The sequence below is a fragment of the Rhinoderma darwinii genome, chromosome 2, assembly GCF_050947455.1.
Source record: "Rhinoderma darwinii isolate aRhiDar2 chromosome 2, aRhiDar2.hap1, whole genome shotgun sequence".
In the NCBI taxonomy this organism is placed as follows: domain Eukaryota; kingdom Metazoa; phylum Chordata; class Amphibia; order Anura; family Rhinodermatidae; genus Rhinoderma; species Rhinoderma darwinii.
Window position 1 is genome coordinate 25125449 of NC_134688.1, and position 20981 is coordinate 25146429.

At 42.0% G+C, this 20981-nt stretch overlaps 1 protein-coding gene across 1 annotated transcript in view; it reads left to right on the forward strand.

The window, feature by feature from the left end:
• The window catches only part of LOC142742065 (high affinity choline transporter 1-like), a 36080-nt gene that overhangs the window by 8836 nt on the left and 6263 nt on the right, over positions 1-20981 (forward strand). Inside the window, exons 2-5 of the mRNA XM_075851482.1 lie at positions 1578-1691; positions 12735-12890; positions 15524-15672; positions 19517-19660. Of these exons, the coding sequence (XP_075707597.1) occupies positions 1578-1691; positions 12735-12890; positions 15524-15672; positions 19517-19660 (563 nt within the window). The remainder of the gene's footprint in view (positions 1-1577; positions 1692-12734; positions 12891-15523; positions 15673-19516; positions 19661-20981) is intronic.

The window sequence follows — 20981 nt, forward strand, 5'->3', positions numbered from 1 at the left end:
CCCAACGGAGGCCAAAGAGACATTCTTTTGGCCTCCGTTAGGTAAATGGTGGCCATAGCTACGTTCAGCGTATGCGCCTGAGAGCTTTCCTGGCACTTACGCTGAACGTGTTCACATAGCAGGATGTGAACAGAGCCTATTATTACGTGATGCTAACAAGCACCCCTGAGGTGCCTCTCAAGTGCTCGCTTCAGTAGGGGCAGCTGATGCACCCTGTGCGACAGCACAGGTTGCACACCATAAGGCCAGCCCTGCATAAACTACATGTATTCCGATTTTTACTACTTAGTTACCCTGTAATGCACACAGATAATAAGTTTGTATCCAAACTTTTCAATTTTAGTATATACTCTGTAGTTTTGGGGTGTTTTGGTCTTCTACTGTATATAGTTACCTATCGACAAATCATCTAATTTACTCTATAATTTATTTTCCCTACAGTCCAATATTGAATATAGTCCATTCTTCAGTTTTCTACCTTATTATAGCAGTTTCCTGTGTTAATTAACCAAGTTTCAAAATCTCATCAATTGGGTATTTCGTCCCTTGAAATAGTAAATTAATCAGGAAGTTTAGGATCTTTTCAGTAAAGTGGAAGGGATTATGATGTCTGAGTCTCTCAACATAGTAATTAAAGAAAAATAATTTAAAATGACGAAGAAAATTTATTAGACAGACAAACAGGTAGGTAGATAGATAGATAGATAGATAGATAGATAGATAGATAGATAGATAGATAGATAGATAGATAGATAGATAGATAGATAGATAGATAGATAGATAGATAGATAGACTGTTAATTTACATACGGGTTGGGGAAAGAAGGGTTTAAGAAAACCCCACATTTAAATAACATTTGGCATGCTAGAATCTGCATGAAATGTTTAGTAACATTGTAAATGCTTTGCTTTACTTTTTTTGCATTTGAATTGCATGATGTTTTACTCTCTGTGCAGACCGAAACCTAAATTCAGAATTCTGCTGGTTTCCTGTTACCGGAGAGCAGTGCATTGTAGGAGCTCAGATGACAGTTACATAGTAAGGGCTGAGCTGTTAAGTCACATGTCTAACAGCGGAGTGGAACTAAACTGCTGTCTGTTTCCAAGAGCAACCAGCAGAATTTTGAAAGCAGATATTTATAGACGCAGAGAAAACAACATGAACTTACCTTGAAAGCAGACCTTAACTTACAGTTTTAGGCCCTGTTCACACAGAGTTCTTTTGGCGCTGCTTTTGACGCGGAAACCGTGTCAGAAACCATGCAAGAAAACATTCGAAAACGTCTCCCATTGATTTTAGTGGAAGGCGGAGGCAGTTTTTAAAAAAAATGCTCAAGGGACAAAGAAGCGTCATGCCCTTTCTTCAGCCGTTTCCGGAGAATGGGAGGCAGAGAAAGCGTTTTTCACAGTGTTTTCTTGCCCGTGGCACTCAATGGCAAAGAGAGTGCAGGCAGGTCAAAATCTGCCTCAAATTTTTTCCGCCTGCAAAAAAAACTCTGTGTGAACAGGGCCTTATTGTGCTTTTCGACGCGGAAAATGTTAACAATGTGAATGCATCTCTTGTTTTTGTTTGCATAGCGACATGGGTTGGAGGTGCCTATATCAATGGTACAGCAGAAATAATTTACCTTCCTACGAAAGGACTTGCATGGGTTCACGCACCATTAGGATTTGCAGCAACATTCATCATTGGTGAGTGGAGCACCAAGTGCTTTTAATTACTATTATATAGCAGAACTGAATTTGTTATTGAGTTCTTTGGGGCAGCAATAGTTGGGCAAATAACTAATGGGGTTTTCCAGCCGATAAAAATGTATGGCCTATCCTCACTATAGGCCTTCAATAGCTGATGGATCGGGGTCCGACTCCCGGCACTCCCACCGTTCAGCTGTTTTGAAGGGGCCGCAGTGCTCATACGAGCCCTGCTTCCCCTTCATTTCTTCTTGCTCTAGTGGATGTTTGACACATTTAGTGGCGATTTACCGGTATTGCAGCCTTTTCTCCCATTCACTTCACAGGTATTCCAGCCTTTTCTACCATCAACCTTTTGACCCCACCACCCTCCACATAGCCCCTTCCATCTGCTTCGGTCTCCCCCTCCCCTAACATTGCCCTGTCTCCTCCTGTATTTCCTGTCCCTGCTCCCTCACAGAGCCCCTGGCACCTTCTGACTATTGCCACCCCCAGAGCCCTTGCTATTTGCCAATGCCCCCCACCCCTAACAGAGCCCCTGTCTCCTTCTGTTTTTCTTGTCCCACTCCTCCCCTCACAGAGCCCCTGGCACCTTCTGATGCCCCAACCCCCAACGAGTCCCTCCTACCTGCTACTGTCTCCCTTCCTTTAACAGTGCCTGGCACCTTCTTACCTCTTGCCTTTATAGAGCCCCCAACATCTGCTTCTATCCCCTCCCATAAAAGTGCCCTGTTTCCTTCTGACTTTCCTGTGCCTGCTCCCTCACAGAGGCCCTGACACCTTCTGACCCCTTGACCTCTACTAAGCCCCTGCCACCTACTTCTGTCTGCCCTCCCCTAACAGTGCCCTGTCTCTTTGTCCGTGCTTCTTCACAGAGCCCCTGGCACCTTCTAACCCCTCACCCACCACAGAGCCCCTTCCACCTGCTTCTGCCTCCCCTAACAAAGCCCTGTCTCCATCTTCCCACCCCTGCAAAGTCTGTGTTAACTTGTATCTGGCCCCACACCCGCAGATGGAGGGACCCATGGCCGAGATTTTTTGTCAGTATGGGGCCCAAACATTTTTGATGGCAGCCTGTACGTAGATGTAGTTCTGCACATTTTTTTTGTTCTGATCTTATTGCCTAGAACTTTTGAGTGGATGGGACTTAGCTGCAGTACCCGATGCAGCCCATGGACTATGGTCGTGCTTTGCCTAGAAAAAAAAGCAGACCCCTTATTCTAATCTCACACAACCCCTCTAAACGTACAAAATCTTGGGGACAAATCTTCCATGGACTTTAGGGCCAGTTGCTGACTATAACTTCAGTGGCTCTGCAATGGTTAAAGGGATTGACTTATTATGACAACCTCTGTCAATATACCCTATAAATTTATATAGAAGTCATAGAGGGGGGGGGGACCCATCTATGATCCAGAGCGGGGAGCCGCTAACAAGCAGTTTGTGTTGTTGTTGTGGTTAGTGATAGAAAGAACAAATTGTGCTGATTACTCATCTCCCATGCTGTGTCAGCCGGGAGGGAGTGAGGCACTGGCTTTAACATCACACGTTTTGAGGCTTAAAGAGGCAGCACAGCTCAAAAGTCTAGCTTCTATTAGCTGGATATTCCCTTTAAAAGAAGTTCTGTGAAACATCAACATTGATGGACTATCCTCAAATGAGACAAGCTGCAGCCGCTCGTTCAGACAGGCCACTGTGCTTATGCAAACAATAAATGCTGGTAGTGCGTATTGATTTGTGCCACCAGTTATTCTGTTCCAGCCCCTGAGAGGTAGATGACTATCGTCTTCAGTGCCCATCTTTGAATGAGCCAGGTGATGCCTCATGCAGTTGTTCCAACTTCTTTATCCTCAATGGTGTGTCATTCATTTAAGGTCCTTTTAGACGGCCCAATGCTGGTCATAAAAATGAGCATAGACCACCTATACAGCACGTCGATTGGTGCTCGTTATCTCTATTCCCAAGGGACAGTCATCTGTAATTTTTTGGGGGCGAACGATGTGCTGCCAAATAGAAACCATTTTTTGGGTCGCATAAAATATGCGATCGGTCGACGTTCGTCTAATCTTTAACCTGTTTACACAGGGCAATGATCAAGAACGAGCGTTCGTAAGAAAACTTGTTCACCCAATCATTAGCCCTTAGATAAAGTTTTAGTTACATAGTTACATAGGTTGAAAAAAGACACAGGTCCATCAAGTTCTACCTTTCTCACTCAATTACCCATGATTTATTGTTTGATTAATTATAACCCCCAATGCCATTCGTCAGTAAGGGTATGTTCACACGAGGGCATTACGTCCGTAATTGACGGACGTATTTCGGTCGCAAGTACCGGACCGAACACAGTGCAGGGAGCCGGGCTCCTAGCATCTGTCGTGGAAATCCATCGCTCAAAATATATTAGACTGAAATTAATACGAGTCCCAACAGACTCTCAAGGCCAGACTCCATTAGTCAGAATCCTAATTAGGATATTTCACCGATATATATCGAGAGACGAGAAGAAAACACACAGACACGCTGAAATGTTCAAAATTCTCATCTGAAGGATTTATTACCAAACTCAAACTGTTAAACTGAAATTCAGAAGGGGTGTCGGCTTGAGGTAAACCAATCAGAGACAATGTAACAATATTTGTTATTCAGTAAAAAGCATACAATAAAATACATCATTATAATTCTTCCCACATTATGTTTACAGGTTTCTTATCTCTCTTTTGGACAGAATGTCCTCGTGGAGATGGGGGGAGACCTTCCCTCACGCATACTTGCCATCCCCCCATCTCACTCCCATCTCACTCCCTGTCCATCTTCGCATGGGAACCAAGGTCAAAGATAAAACATACGAAATCAACATTACTTGTATTAAAGGAACAATGACTTTTCTATTCACTACAAAAGAACCAAGATGGGAACTCCAGACAAGACGCGGCTGCACGAAACTAAATCATTTAAACATTATCATCACTTTCACATAATACATATCTTAGTAATTCGGCATCCTGCTTGATAATTCACAATGTAATTTCATACAGAGAATATAAGCAAATAAATCATCCTTCACAAACCTCCCTTTTTCTCATATTAAATTACAGAAATTATATATTATGATTATGAAACTCAAACAATATATCAATAGGGCCACAACTAATATGATGCCATCACCAATGTCCGGTTAGGGTATGGGGTCCCACCAGTGTATCGACAAGTCATGTACATCACCGTCCTCTTCTCCTGTCTTCTGATTAAAACACTTGATACTGCTGACGGATTCACTCAGGTCTTTGGTCTTTACTTGGAATTTTGCTGATGTCATCAGGACTTGATTTGGTCCTTTTCATCTGTCAGACACCGTCTCTTTTAGTTTACGTCACCGGGCTGTACATAGCACCTCATACTGTGAGCCTGGTGTGAGATCCCACGTAGGCGGATTAGTGGGGTGTTATTGTGACCCCACAAACCCTCCGCTCATCTGTCTTCTTACTTGTCTGGGCGGCTGCTTGGAATTGTGACACTGCCGTCAGTTCATGACAAACGCGTTGTACTGGCTCCGGCTGCTCCTGCCGCACCTCAGTAATGGAGTTCATCGTATTAAAAATCTTTTAGTTCATGTTTACTGCCACTTGCTCGGGGACCCCAATCCTTGTCAATTGTTACTAATCTAGTGATAACATCTACGTAACAATGTCAGGCCCTTAAACTAAATCAAACAAACACCTTTTATATAAGAAAAACGTCTCTGTTCCAATGGACAGGGCACCTAGAAGATGTGTAATTATTGGGTACATTTCATTTGCACTTGGTGTCACGCTTTCCAGCAGGATTTGTACCTTGATCTGAGCTGATTGCCTGGAACATTTCCAGCTCACCAAAATATACACAGATTCAACATGTTTATCTGACAAATGTTGCAAACCAATTTTCCTTACTCTAATTTGTATTGCATGGGGAGGCCTCTGAAGGTCTGTTCTCTTCGTGGGAGGCGGGTATGATAAGGTTGGCACCGGTCTGCCAGGACTGTTCTGTAGGCAAATCAAACAGCTCTAACAGAATTTAGCAGCAACAGCTGTAAAGCCTGGGACATACCAATTAGATCTCACCAAATCGATCCTTGCAGTCTTGGGGCCTATGTGAGGTCATACACCATCAATGCAAAAGCCATCAAGAGTGCCTTGGGTCTTACCGATTCACGTTCCCTTATCCATCCACATTCTGTTAGAATCTGGTTCTCACGCCTCCATTCGGAGTTGGACTCTTCCTGTGGAGAACAAACTTTTTCATTGTATAAACATTAATTGATCTTAATCAAATAATTAATTTGAAGAAAAACATTAACAAATAACATCTTTACATCAAACGTTCACATTGAGCAATAACTAGAAGTGATACATGCAAACTCATTTTTCTTCTTTATATATATATATACACACACACACACACACGAACACTGCACAGAATTTTCCTTTCACAATAACAACGACAAAAAACAAATAACTAAAAATGTTTTCAAATGGGAATATTCCACTTCTGTACCTTTTATCTGACGCATGACTCTAATAGTCCAATGCTAAGGCTGGTCCAGAACTTTGCATAAAACTTAACTTCAATATTTAATATTCCCACAACACTTCTTAAATACAATTGTTAAACAAACTAACTTTGGAATAACATCTGGAGAACTGCTGATATCGTATTGTACAAACATCAGGTCAATACTTGGGATAACATTGTTCCCCTGTCACTTACACACAACGTCTGCAGTGGGGAAAATACAGGCCGGGCTTCAGGCCCCCCCTGAGAACAGGTCTACACACACGAGCACCGCGTCATACACGTCTACCTCGGGTAGTTGTATGTTCTGCAGTCGCTGGGACTGTTAATCTGGCCAGGCTGCACTTTTCACAGGTACCTTTGCTGTTTTACCTATGTCATGCCGTGCGCACATCATGCCGGCTGCTACAAACCTAGTGGTGGCATTATTGTATCCAGGGACAAGCCAATTTACTGACACCTGGCTGCACATACTCTTTTTGTCAGGTCTGTCTTCTCTCGCTCTCTCAATTGGCTTACCCAATGATCCAATAAAGTTCCTACTACCAATGGGCCCATAATTGTGGGCGATGCCAAAAGCGTACCTAGAGTCAGTGTAAATGTCGGCCGTCTTACCTTCTGCCAGGTTACAGCCTCAGCGAGCACCTCCAGCTCCGCTCCTTGAGATGAACAAGAAGGTGAGAGTGGTTTCTGTGTAATTTACCTTGTGCCTCGTATCCTGTTCTACACATGCTGTATATGATAAAGTATGTCTACATTACAAATTTACATTGGAAACCCATGTCACATATAGATAGAACATTTCAAAAGGGTGGAGTTTTATTGTTCCACATTTATCTGATGATCCAGAACACTTGTAAATCCCACCCACCAGGTCCTGTAAATACCTGATTAATACAAAAACAAACAAAATATGTTACTGAAATCTGGCATAAAATAAACAATATTCAAACAATTTTTTTTTTGTTTTGCCTTCTCCCCATCTAAATCTGTAAAGACTCATCTGTGAGTGACGTCACCTCTGCCTCCTGTGTAAATTGGCTGGAGGGGGATCTGGAACCATCTACACAGAAAAACCTCAAAATATAAGTTACTGTCATACACATTTAATCTGGGTTACGCCTTGAAACTCATACACATTTTGTAGATCTCCTAGAACCAAATTCATTAATTCAAAACAAAATAAAACACAAAACAAAACTACCTGATCAGTCCCTTCACCATTCCCTCCTATTTGGACTCTGCGAAAGTAATGTAGCAGGGTTCAAAACTACATATTAACATAATGAGATTAGGCACTCTATCGGGGGGCACTAGTTTAACCCCCTGTAATACACAACAGCCTGGAACAAAAAAGATTACTTTCTCCTGACAAAAATACATTTTATCTTTAAAATGACCTGCAACCATTTACCTGTAAAACATCTCACATTTTTAAAAAATAACATTTAGGCAGCACCATAGCACGTGCCTCATGTGTGATAACAAAAACAAAACAATTGTAATTAGTTATTCAATAACACAGAAAATAATATATCTGGTAATATTAATTACTGCAAACCAATAAGCTGTACATAAGAATAGGGAACAGAGGGGGCACATACATGTTCAAGACCCCGTGTCTCACAATATCTGTAGTTTAATACATTTGAATCAACATCAAAACATTCCAACAATAAATCTTCACATTATAACACATTAATCTGCAGTGTAGCTTTTATATTTCTACAAACAGATCCAGCCGGCTGTAATATTTTTCTCGCTTGGTGTAGTTACAGACGACTGCGCTGCGCGAAAATAAAACACGTTCCATAAAAAAATGAAAAAAAAAAAAGTAGAACTGATTTTAACCCCATACACAAAACACTAACATTTTTAGACATTACTGCTGTTAAAAATAGGAAACATACAATATAGTTCTGCTTTTATTGTGGCCATTAGTTTCAAACTTCAGACATGTTACATTACACATATCACACAGATGTCTCATCACATCACACATGTTACATTGCACACATCACACAGATGTCTCATCACATCACACATTACACTCCCCCCGTTCTGACCCACGTTAGTCACTGCAATGTACCTGGCTGCTCCGTTTTCTTCACTCTTCCAATGAAAATTTACACCTGTATTTAAATTGTTCTTTCTCACATGCAAACATCCTTCTTACGGCTGCCAGCCTTTTCAACAATTTTTTTTTTTTTTTCAGTGTGTTATTTTTCCTTCACATACTTTATAATTAAAGCCCCAGCTCCTTTTGCTCATTCTAATGTTGGCCGGGACCAGTTCCCCAAAGCATCTTTGTCCAACTTCCTCCTGACCCCATGGTCAGAGAGCAGTAGGGTGATTTCCGGTAAATCCCCCACCTCCAGGCAAACAGGCCACGTTTGCCGACAGATATCTCAGACCAGTCTATCTCCTAGACTGTCTTACCAATACGATATCACAAGTCGTTCCTCCAGACATTCTAGCAGTAGGATCCCCTTTCCTCTGATCCCTCACTGGATTGAACATCAAGAACAGACAAAATGCTGCCAATCAACAATTACAAGAGCAAATTCTTCAACACAATCGACATTCATGAACCTCCATTGATTCAAGCAGGAGTTGGTCACTTCACTTATGCAGAACACTTGCTGCCGGGGTGTGTCTTTCAGTTCATAGAGCCCATGATGTAACATATATCCCAAACTCTTTCCTCTAGCACTTTGCAATGGTTTCACATGCAAATTATATTTGGTAACATATATATATTATCCTCCCCGTTCAGCCGTTCACTCTGTGGGTTGTAGTTTAGGGGCCTGTTATGTATGTTGGTGATAATTTCTTTACGGGCTATGGGTCTGATCCAATACCAATGTTCTTCACTGTAATTACTACTACAACACAGGTGGCACCTGGGATAAGTGTCAGGGTCATTCATTGAATACAGGATGTTATATTACAACGGTATTCAATCCAGCGGTCTGATGTTATACTACTACAGACTTCATTACTTGGATGTTATTTTACATCAAAGTGTATATGCCGGATTATCACGTGCTAGAAATCAGTCTGTACTGATTCCCACCTTATGCCAGTCTGGCAATGCATACAACTGGTTTATGGACCCTTACACACAATATCACTGTTTGGCAGTGAATTTAGGAAAATATAAATGATTTTCTAATACAGTATTCAAAGTTTTTCCCTATTGTACTGGGTAATGGTATTTAGTGCAAATTCAATATAGACACAATTGCTTCTCCTTGCACTGGATTCTACATTATCAGGACTTAACCATTGAAGCCCCTGTGGTACTACAGGATATTACTCACAACTATCCAACTGTCCTCTCACCTACAGACATTCAGTATCTCCCAACTATAATCCCAGACAAACGGGTAACAGAACAACTATTAATCCTCAACAATTTTACACAACTAAATAACAAATAACGCTACAACAAAGCAGCAAGCAGAAGTTTTGTTTTTTCCTCACAGTCCAAAACAACTCTTTGCATTTCAAATACTTCACATGTGAGTTACGACTTCTCTCTGCCATGCGCTACGTCACTGCATTCCAAAGGCTTCTCACAATTTTTCCTGGTTAACTATGTAATTGCTGGCAAAATTCTCTCATGTCTTTCATATCAACAGTTTAAGATCACGTACACACCTGTAATCCTTCATCACACAAAAAGCTTCAACATACCTTTTTGGATCCATCTTTCAACCCACTGACTAAGGAGTCTCGTCCATAGAAGTGACGTTCTGACAGCTGGATTCCAAGGCTTACGCAATACATGTGTGAATGGTGTAAGAATAAGCTCCTTACCTACCGCGGTTTTTTGTAATTCACAGATGCAAAGCCAGACCTCTCCAGTGACAGCTTATCAGACGTGCAATCTTCCTGGGTTTTATCGGCACCATTACTGTCGTGGAAATCCATCGCTCAAAATATATTAGACTGAAATTAATACGAGTCCCAACAGACTCTCAAGGCCAGACTCCATTAGTCAGAATCCTAATTAGGATATTTCACCGATATATATCGAGAGACGAGAAGAAAACACACAGACACGCTGAAATGTTCAAAATTCTCATCTGAAGGATTTATTACCAAACTCAAACTGTTAAACTGAAATTCAGAAGGGGTGTCGGCTTGAGGTAAACCAATCAGAGACAATGTAACAATATTTGTTATTCAGTAAAAAGCATACAATAAAATACATCATTATAATTCTTCCCACATTATGTTTACAGGTTTCTTATCTCTCTTTTGGACAGAATGTCCTCGTGGAGATGGGGGGAGACCTTCCCTCACGCATACTTGCCATCCCCCCATCTCACTCCCATCTCACTCCCTGTCCATCTTCGCATGGGAACCAAGGTCAAAGATAAAACATACGAAATCAACATTACTTGTATTAAAGGAACAATGACTTTTCTATTCACTACAAAAGAACCAAGATGGGAACTCCAGACAAGACGCGGCTGCACGAAACTAAATCATTTAAACATTATCATCACTTTCACATAATACATATCTTAGTAATTCGGCATCCTGCTTGATAATTCACAATGTAATTTCATACAGAGAATATAAGCAAATAAATCATCCTTCACACATCATACTTATGTTCGACGCTAGGAGTCCCTGCCTCGCTGCCGGACAACTGTCCCGTACTGAAAACATGATTACAGTACAGGACAGTTGTCCGGCAGCGAGGCAGGGACTCCTAGCGTCGTACATAAGTATGATGCTAGGAGCCCGGCTCCCTGCACTGTGTTCGGTCCGGTACTTGTGGCCGAAATACGTCCGTCAATTACGGACGTAATGCCCTCGTGTGAACATACCCTAAATAAACATCCAGCCCTTTTTTTTTAATACTGACATAGTATCTGCCATTACGTAGGGCATAACATAGTTTGACTACTCTAACTGTAAAGAATCCTTTCCTATATTGATGTCTAAAACGTCTTTCTTCCACATGCAATGAATATTCCCTGGTTCTTTGTAAAGTCCTCCTAAAATCTTATTTGCTTTTGCAGCTGCTGCTTGATATTGAGTACTGCTGCTTATCATATTTGAATCCAGAATGCCCAGGTCCTTCTCTTGTTCTATTATCCCAATTTAATTTGTATGTGTTAATACTATTATTGCAGCCTAGGTGCATTACTTTACATTTATCAACATTAAAATTAATCTGCCATGTTTTGCCCATGCTGCCAGCTTACCTAGGTCTTTCTGTAATATTTCTGCAATAGTTCAGTGACTAGTTTATTCCATCAGAACCTCACCACTACAATTATAGAGCTGAAATTGTAGAGGAGAAACTAAGGACCGTACATCCACAATATTAATCAGTTAACACGAGCGCGAGGTTCTTTGTTAAAGTGTAGCTAAACGTTTTACAAACTTCTGACATGTAATAGTGACATGTGAGAAGTTTGGATTGGTGGGGGTCCGAGACCCTCACCAATCGCTAGAACGAAACAGTTGAAGTGCTCGTGTGGGCTCTCAGCCGCTTCGTGTATGTTCGGCTTTTTCCGGAAAGCCGATGTATCGGAGTACGGGCTCATAGACTTTCTATTGAGTCCGTACACCGATACATTTATTTCCGTAAAAAGCCGAACAGACACGAAGCGGCTGAGCACTCACATGAGTGCTTCAGCTGCTTCATGCTAGCGATTGGTGGGGGTCTCAGTGCTCGGACCCCCACCAATGCAAACTTCTGACATGTCACTATGACATGTCAGAAGTTTGTCAAACGTTTAGCTACACTTTAACATTTTGATCACATTGCATAAGCCCACTTGCCACTTCACGGCGACCTCCTTTAAGTGGGTCCCTACTCTATCAGTTTCAGCACCGCATAGCGGTGCCCGCCATCACAATACCGCACCCGCAGATGGAGCAACCCAGAGGCCTAGAAGCGCCCCTGCTGTGAAGCCAAGCCAACCTTGGCTCTGGGCCACGTCCCCCCACAAGTGCAGCACCACAGCAACAGACACCACCACACGGCTCCACAACAAGTGAAAAGATGGAATGAACTCACCTTTAGATGCGCCCCCAGTGGCCAACTGAAAACTGAGAGAAGAAACACTTATGAGGTTGATCCTAAATGAAAATCAGCTGGGTCAAAAGCGTGGAGTGCTGGTACCAGAGATTGCAAAAAAGGGAAAGACTGCATGTGTTGCTCCCTCTGCGGGTGCGGTATTGTGGTGGTGGGTGCCGCCATGCGGTGCTGCAACCAATAGAGTAGGGACCCCTTAAAGGAGGTCGCCGTGAAGTGGCAAGTGGACTCATACAATGTGATCAAAATGTTAACAAATAACCTCATGATCATGTGTTCTGATAAATATTATGGATGTGCGGTCCTAGTTTCTCCTCTTCAATTTCAGTACAAATATAAAGCTGTTGCTTTTTCATTAGTCTTCACCACTCTTATCTTATATGTGTCTGTTCTTGGATAATCCTATGTATTTTAATATCTTCCAGGTGCACTTTTCTTTGTTAAGCCAATGAGGTCTAAAAATTATGTGACAATGATGGATCCTCTGCAGGAAACATTTGGAGATACAATGGGGAGTATTCTGTTTATCCCATCATTGCTGGGAGACATTTTTTGGTTTGCATCAATTCTAGCTTCTTTGGGTAAGTCATAAGTCAATATTGCTAGCAATCAAAACGCTCATATACACCCCTCAACATTGAAATTGCAACACCAAGAAGGGCAATCCGTAAGGTTCTGCAAATCGAGGAAGTAGCAGGTCACTGAGATCTGCAAACGATCAAATTTTCAAGCACTGAGCTCCAATCGGTGGCATGTGGAGAGGCATAAAATCCAGATTGAAAGCAAAGTTTTTAGCCACACGAAACCTCAAAAATGGGATCAAGCGGTGTGGGATGATTGTGCGATGCCTCCTGTTAGTGGACGTGACAGTTATCTCCACTTGTCGTGAACTAAGAGGGACAGAATCCTTAAACTGAGAGACATTGGATTATCACTCCGGCAGATTGCTACGCGCCTAGCCCGAGATGTCAGCACTGTTCAACGTTGTGTGTCCTGGAGGTTGGGAGAACAACAATGAACGGGAATGACAGCAAAAGGTGCGTGGAGGTGAACCTCTGCATGGACGGATTAATTGGTTGGAAGAATGGCACGTAGTGATCCAATCTGTACTGCAAGTGAAATTGGACGTCACATCCCAAGCCTAGGGTGGCAACCGGTGTCGACACAGACCATCAGAAGGCGTTTGCACATAATTGGCCTACGAGCCAGATGTCCAGCTACGGGTGTTCCAATGACCACACGTCACCGCACAGAAATGTGATGCACAGAAAGAGGGCAATGGAGGCTGGAATGAAAGGCTCTTCAGCGATGAGCTCCGCTTTCGGCTCAGATGCATTGATAGCCGGAGATTGGTCTAGAGACCACATGGGCAATGCCATAAAGAGGCCTTTACAAGAGAACGTCACACCGGTCCTACTCCCGCGATTATGGTCTGGGGTGGCATAATGTACAGTAGCGGGACCCCTCTAGTCTTCATTTCAGGTACACTAACAAATCGGCATTACATTGATTTGATCGTGGAACCAGTGGTACAGCCATTTCTCCAAAGTGTCCCAGAAGCCGTTTTTCAACAGGACAACGCCAGCTTTCATGTTGCTCGTGCTACTGGGAACTGCCTGTGTGGCCTAAACATGCTAGGACTTGTCTCCCATCGAGCACATCTGGGACGTCATTGATCGGCAATTGCAAAGGGAGCTGCCATATTATTTGCATATCATTAACATGTCTCTCGTTCCTGTGATTTCCACAATTCAAAAACTTTTCCTTCTTGGTGTTGCAATTTCAATGTTGAGGAGTGTATAAAGATTTTCACCCATCCAGGATCCGTTAGTGTTAAAGTCAAAATCACCTAAACTAGAATATTGTAGGCTCATTTAAAGGGTTTGTCTAGATGTGAAAATCCATATTTAAATACTCTATTAGGGAAAGCTGAGTTAATATAGGGGGGTCCCAATCCATCTCTTGGCCAAAGTGGAGGGCAGTTAGGGTATGTTCACACGCTTAGCAAAAAACGTCTGAAAATACGGAGCTGTTTCCAAGGGAAAACAGCTCCTGATTTTCAGACATTTTTTTAAGCCACTCGCGATTTTCGCTGCGTTTTTTACCGCCGTTTTTGGAGCTGTTTTCTATAGAGTCAATGAAAAACAGCTCCAAAAAGTCCCAAGAATTATCCAGCACTTCTTTTTCGTGGCAGTTTTTTTGCACGGCCATTTTTCAAAACGGGCGCGTAAAAAAACGGCCCATCGGAACAGAACAACGTTTTTCCCACATTGAAATCAATGGGCAGATGTTTGGAGCCGTTCTGCTTCCGATTTTTCGGCCGTTTTTTGGGCATTTACGGCCTGAAAAACTGCCAAAAAACACTCTGTGTGAACATACCCTAACAAAGAGCATCTCTCACTCTGGAGGACCTGTCCTGTCCTACATTACACAGACAACACATTGATATGACTGGGCATTGCGTAATGCTTAATTTCCCCTGTGGTGGCACTGCAGGGAAATTTAACACCCACTGCCAGGTTTCCGCACAGATTACAGCTGATCGCTGGGGGTCCCAGCAGGGGGACACTTTGTGATCAGCCTATTTTCATGGGACCCTTCTAAAGCTGGCCATACACATAAGATGAAAGTCCGCTGAAATAGCCGATTTTGACCATTTCATCTGACCATTGTTTTAAAGTTATACACTAACGATTGCTTGCGATGGTCGGCAGAAGACTACGGTCTACTAAAAAAGTGATCTGTCATGTTGGGTATTTTCGACTTTCGTCAGCTGAAATTAGGCGTGCATGGCATGATCCTAAAGTGTATGGCCAGCTTTACAAGTAGGGGTTGTCCAAAGTGGAGAACCCCCTTTAAATTCCTTACTCATTGAACTGATGAAACCAGTCAGATAAATGGTGAAGGGTCGAAGATTTCAAGAACTTTATTGGGGTTACCCATGCACTACTACTGCTATTATTATACACTTTAATTAAAGTAATACTCCTAATGCTAGACAATACAGATTTTAGAACAAGCGCGTCATAAATTGGATGAAGGAACATGGAAACATATTGATACCCCAGATAAACTACATTTTGGGGGTTTGCAAATCAGTAAATTTGACCATCCCTGGGCAACAACAGTCTACTTTCCATAAACATTGCTGCAGTATATGTTAGAATTGACAGCATATATTCATTTATCTCATCCGTCCGATGTTTTCTTATAGGAGCCACTGTCAGAGTTATCCTGGATGTGAACGGATACTTATCTATTATAATATCGGCTTGCACAGTCATTCTGTATACTTTGCTTGGTGGTCTCTATTCCGTCGCCTATACAGATGTCATACAGCTACTCTTTATGCTAGTCAGTCTGGTGAGTGATAAAACGGGCAGTCTGGAGCTTGAAAGAAAACCAGTTTAAATGGGCATGAGATTAGAAAGAGGAATTCCCTTCTTTTCCAGCAACAGTGCCACTTTTGCCCATAGGTTGTGTCTGGTATTGCGGCCCAGCAACATTCACTTGAGTTGGGTTGACCTGCAAAACCAGACAAAGTGCATGGACAATAGTGGCGCTGCTTATGGCACAGTAGAGAAGATCTCTGAGGTTGATTCTTGCTCAGATTGTCCTTTACCTTTACATAAGCTGATTGCGGTACCACTGGATACTTCAGATGTTAACTGCTTTGTGACCACTAAGTTATTGCTAGTATGACAGTACCACAGAGTGCCCCTTGAAGTGAATAGTTCTAAAGATGAGCGAAGTACTCGAAATTTGTTTAGGGTTTGATTTGTTTGAATCGGCTATTCGATTGGGTAAAAATAACTTCACCGAAAATCACGAGTGCCCCAATTGCCCTGAAAACTCGTGTCTGATGTTTTCTAGGACTGTATCCAACCCATTTTAACTTCAGGCGGGAATAATAACTCTATTTTTTATGAGGGAAAGCTGTCTGCAAGGCAATATAAGTCCGCCAAAGTCATGTGATGCATTTTCTAATGTGTAAAATGGCTACCGCCATTTTGCCACGATTCATGCGCCATGAACCCGACAGTTTCTGATTTTGCAGAATCCAAAACTTTTGCGAAATTTAGACTGAATTAAATTTGTGTGCAATTGATTCGCTCATCTCTAATTGGTGAACATTGTTTCTATTCATTTCAGCTTAGCAGGTCTCCAAAGCAAGGGTTAAGTCCCTTTTACACGGGCCAATTATTAGGCAAAACAAACGTTCACAGAACGCTCCTTCCCGATTATTGCTCTGTGTAAAAAACACAACCATCAGCCCATGAACGAGCAAACGCTCTTTCATCGGCTGATTGTATAATTTATGCAGCCCAAAATGTTATCCTTGTGGGCAGCACAACTCCCTGTGTAAATAGGGAGACGTGTTGACGACATGATAGAAATGTATGGGGACGAGCGATCCTAGTAACGATTGCTCGTCCCCATACATAGCTCTTTGCAAAAGAAGCAAACGAGTGCTGATTCGTTGATTGGCGCTCGTCTACACGGCCCATGTCGACCCATGTAAGTTTAAATTAGAGGTGATCGATATTATTGTGATCCTGTGTAAGAGGAACCTTACCTTAGTTAACACTTATCTAAACATACCCTAAATCTCATATTACAAAGATCCGAGACCAATGATTATAAGTAGGTTGAGTATTATGGCAGCTTCTTTAGCGTATGGCCCTTATAGAGGACACAAGATCAGATTTTGTGGCAACATTTTTATTCTGTACTAAGAGTCATTTATTATAACAACTGATCACTTATCTCAGTGGTTGTCACAACTCCGCCCCCTTAATGTTATGCAATGTCCCACCCATTTGGGGCAGTTTATCAAGTGTTTATATAGATTTCCATTCACAGGATTATGTGAGAAAATATAAGAACATGTCATAGCCTATAAGCGCAATCAAAATGAAGAGGGGGCATTGAAATGTTACATACCAGCTTGATCGTGAAATGGACACTAGAAGGGATTTATGATTATTATTGCTATTATTTATACATGACTATTATGATCAGAATGTATATCTATATAGTAAGATTATCGTGCTTACTCACTGACAATGTATAGAAAGTGCTGGTTGTCAGATCTGCCAGACACATATATTTATTATTACAGGGGTTTTACCAGAACTGACATATATAAAACATCAATCAGTGGGTATCTGGCATATGGACCCCCCATTAATATAATACAGTTGGTTTCTATGGAAAGTCACCATGTATGTATGGCCGCTTCTTAAGTGAAAATGGGGACCGCGTGGTTCTTGAGATTAGTTGGGGTCTCAGCAGTCAGACTCTCACAAATTAACAATGATGAAGTGTCTGATTTACCTGTCATAAATGTCAATTCTGGGGAAAACCCTTTAAAGAGGATTTCCACCCAAAAATTTAAAATTGTCCATATATTAGTAATTCAGAAGTTGGAGCAGCAGCAAAAGTTTGGTCACTTTTTTTGTTTTACTTACGGAGATATTGGCATCTTCTCTTTTCACCTGCGTCGGCCATTTTTCCAAATGTGACAACAGGAAGAGCGGCCATATTGGTTGTCACCTTTAAATGATCTTCTCAGAAAGTGATGAGAAAACTGTCACTTGCTATAGGTGAACTTGTTGACAGATTTAGAGTTTACCACCTGTTTATGAGAAGGAAATTCAAAGGTGATAATCAGAGGCGGGAGAAGCTCTCTCTTGTGCCCAAGGCAGGGTTTCAGAATGCCCCCTAAACCTTCAGTTACAGAAGTTCAGCATGATAGATTTTGGACAATAATCAATTGAATTGCCACCAATCCCTAGTGTTTTTATAAGTCATACTCCCCATTCCTCTACCCGGTTCTTAAAGGGTTAGGCTTTATTCAGTCGAACGTGTGTCAAATCGGCCGTGAAAAACTGATGTTTTTCACAGCTGATTTGCACCCGTGTGGTACCCATTTCAAGGATCCCTCATAGAATTGAGGGATCTGTGAAAACAGATAAAAATAGGACATCCTATTTTTTCACCAGCAGTTTGTGCGGTCTGTTAAAACAATGGTCGTGTGAATAGCCCCATAGAAATAGTTGTACCCGTGTGACGGCCGTCAAAGAAAACGTCCGTCACACGGATGATTTACATGTTCGTTTGAATAAAGCCTAACTAAACTTTTAAAAGACTTTTGACATGGCATAGTGACATGTTTTAAGTTTTGATCGGTGGGGGACCAAGCACTGAGACCCCCACTGATCACTAAAATGAAGCGGCAGTAACACTCAGGTGAGCGCTGTGCAACTTAGTTTCTGAACAGCTTTCCCGGAAAGCCGAGCGATCGGTGTATGGACTCGAGAAAATCTATGAGTCCGTACAATGCTTTCTTGGCTCCCTGAGGAAAGACAATCAGAAACAAAGCGGCACAGAGCTCACCCGAACGCTTCCGCCACTGTGTTTTAGCAATCAATGGGGATGCTCAGACCACCACCAATTAAAACTTCTGACATGTCACTATGACATGTCAAACGTTTTTTAAAAGTTTACTTAGACCCTAAATCTGGGCTGGTTGGCCACTGTAACACATATCTGTAGTAGGGTCGGCTGGTTCCTTCAGCTTTCCTCCTAGCTCTATCCCTCACCCTCCACATGTAAGGCCTGATTGGTTACTGTGGGCACTGGTCACATAGTAAACATCCCTTCCTGTGGGACAGGATCCATTCCCTTAACCAGAGGCGTTACTACAAGCTCTTTGGCTCCGATGCAAAATCTGTGACTGGTGTCTTCTTATGTGGCAAAACGGCCTTTGGTCCCTCTCAGGTACCAGGACCCGGGTGCAACTGATACCTCAGCACTCCCTAAGTCCCTTCCCTCACCAATGCACTAAAGGGGAGCGCCAATCGCATCCTGGCACCTACAGCATTGACAGCAGCATGGGTAGAGCATCTAATTGGTTGTACAAAGACAATTAAAGGTGGGGCATTCATTTTTAATGCCTAAATAGCACCCCCCCTCTCAATTGCCGCATACTCCGCCTCCCCCCATGTTGGTGACAACTAATATGGCTGCACTTGCTGATGTTATTTCGGCTAATAAGACTTATTAGAGAACATTTTTCCATTTTGGGTGGCAATCTACTTTGTGTGAAGTAGAAGAAATGATAGACAGAGCTCTTTTCCTTATTGTTTTTAACGTGTATTAACTATTAAATGAATACTAATCATTTGTCTTATTTTAAACGTAGTGGATTTGTGTACCATTTGCTCTTCTAAATTCTGCATCTGAAAACATTGCTTACACAGCAGTGCATGAACTGTACCAAGGGCCCTGGATTGGTAATATACAGCCAAAGTACATAGCAAGATGGTTGGATGATTTGGCTTTTCTGGTAAGTTTTTTTGTTATTGTGTAGATTCCAGTATAGCGTCATGAGCTTTGTCTGTAACAATATTTTTTCGTTAGTGACTCATCTAAAAAAAAGTAAAAGAAAAAAGTAGTAAATATAAAAAAATATATTATTCCTTAACAATTATGCACCACGTTGGGTAATACGGCACTCCCTATATCATTAAGTGTGTAGCATACATTTGGTGTTCTCTGGAGTGGGGGATGTGGATGGGGTAATAGGATCAATAAAGATCATACAGTACTATTCTTAAACACCATTCATAAGGTGAGCCTATCCTTAGTGCAGTTTATAAAAAAAAAATCTACATAACCTACATACCCTAGGGCCTATTGGAGGGGGCCAAAGGATACTGACTATTTTACTTTGTAAGGCCCAGAAGCTTTTGGTGGCGGTATATGGATGTCACAAAGAGGTGGCCCCCACTTGGCCTGAGCCACAGCAAAGAGCTGCTGCAAAGAACGGTGCCCACTCTGGAGTACCTGGACATGGTTGCCCACTGAAAATACTATGTCATACTACATTTCTTCTACAGAGTAGCTCTGGCAGCTGGAACCCTTACAACAAGCTGGAGGTTGACCTGGTTGGACAACACTTTTAATCCCTTAATGATCTTTTGACAGGTACTCAGTCTACAGGGATGTCTATTAGCAACGCTACAGTAGTTGGGGGGTGAGCGGTTCTCTTTGCGCTCCTGCTGTAAGAACAATCTGTAACTAGCAGCTCCCGTTCTTAGGGCAGCCTCCTGCTCTATGGCTGGGATCAGAGAAACCTTCTATCTCGACCGTCTAACCCTTTGATGGCTGCAGTATGTGATCGCTGCATGATCAAAGGGGAGTCCATCCTTTGATTGGGTCACCGGGTTTCCTGTTGAATCGATCGCAGACTTGGGGAACCCTGTGCAGTCAGCCCTGGGGACCTAGAAAGAACCTCATGGCTGTCTATTTAGTAAGTCGGTTGTTAGGGCACACTAAATGACACAAATCATGATTTATTAGCATACAGAAGTATGCTCATACATTAGAAGTATAAAGCAAGACTAAAATAAGTATATAAAGTATAAAATAAAGACAGTTAAATAGTAATCCCTTAATAGGATTGAAAAAATAAAAAAATAAAAAGGCAAAAAAAATGTCAAAAAAATTGATTATTTAGTATAAAATACATTTTTGTATATCCGCGCCCCCAAAAAATTATATAAATTGACATACATATAATGCAACCAGCGCTGAAAAAAACACAAATTTCTCCCGCATACAACAAGGCCACACACAGTCGGGTCAATGAAAAAAAAAGGTATGGC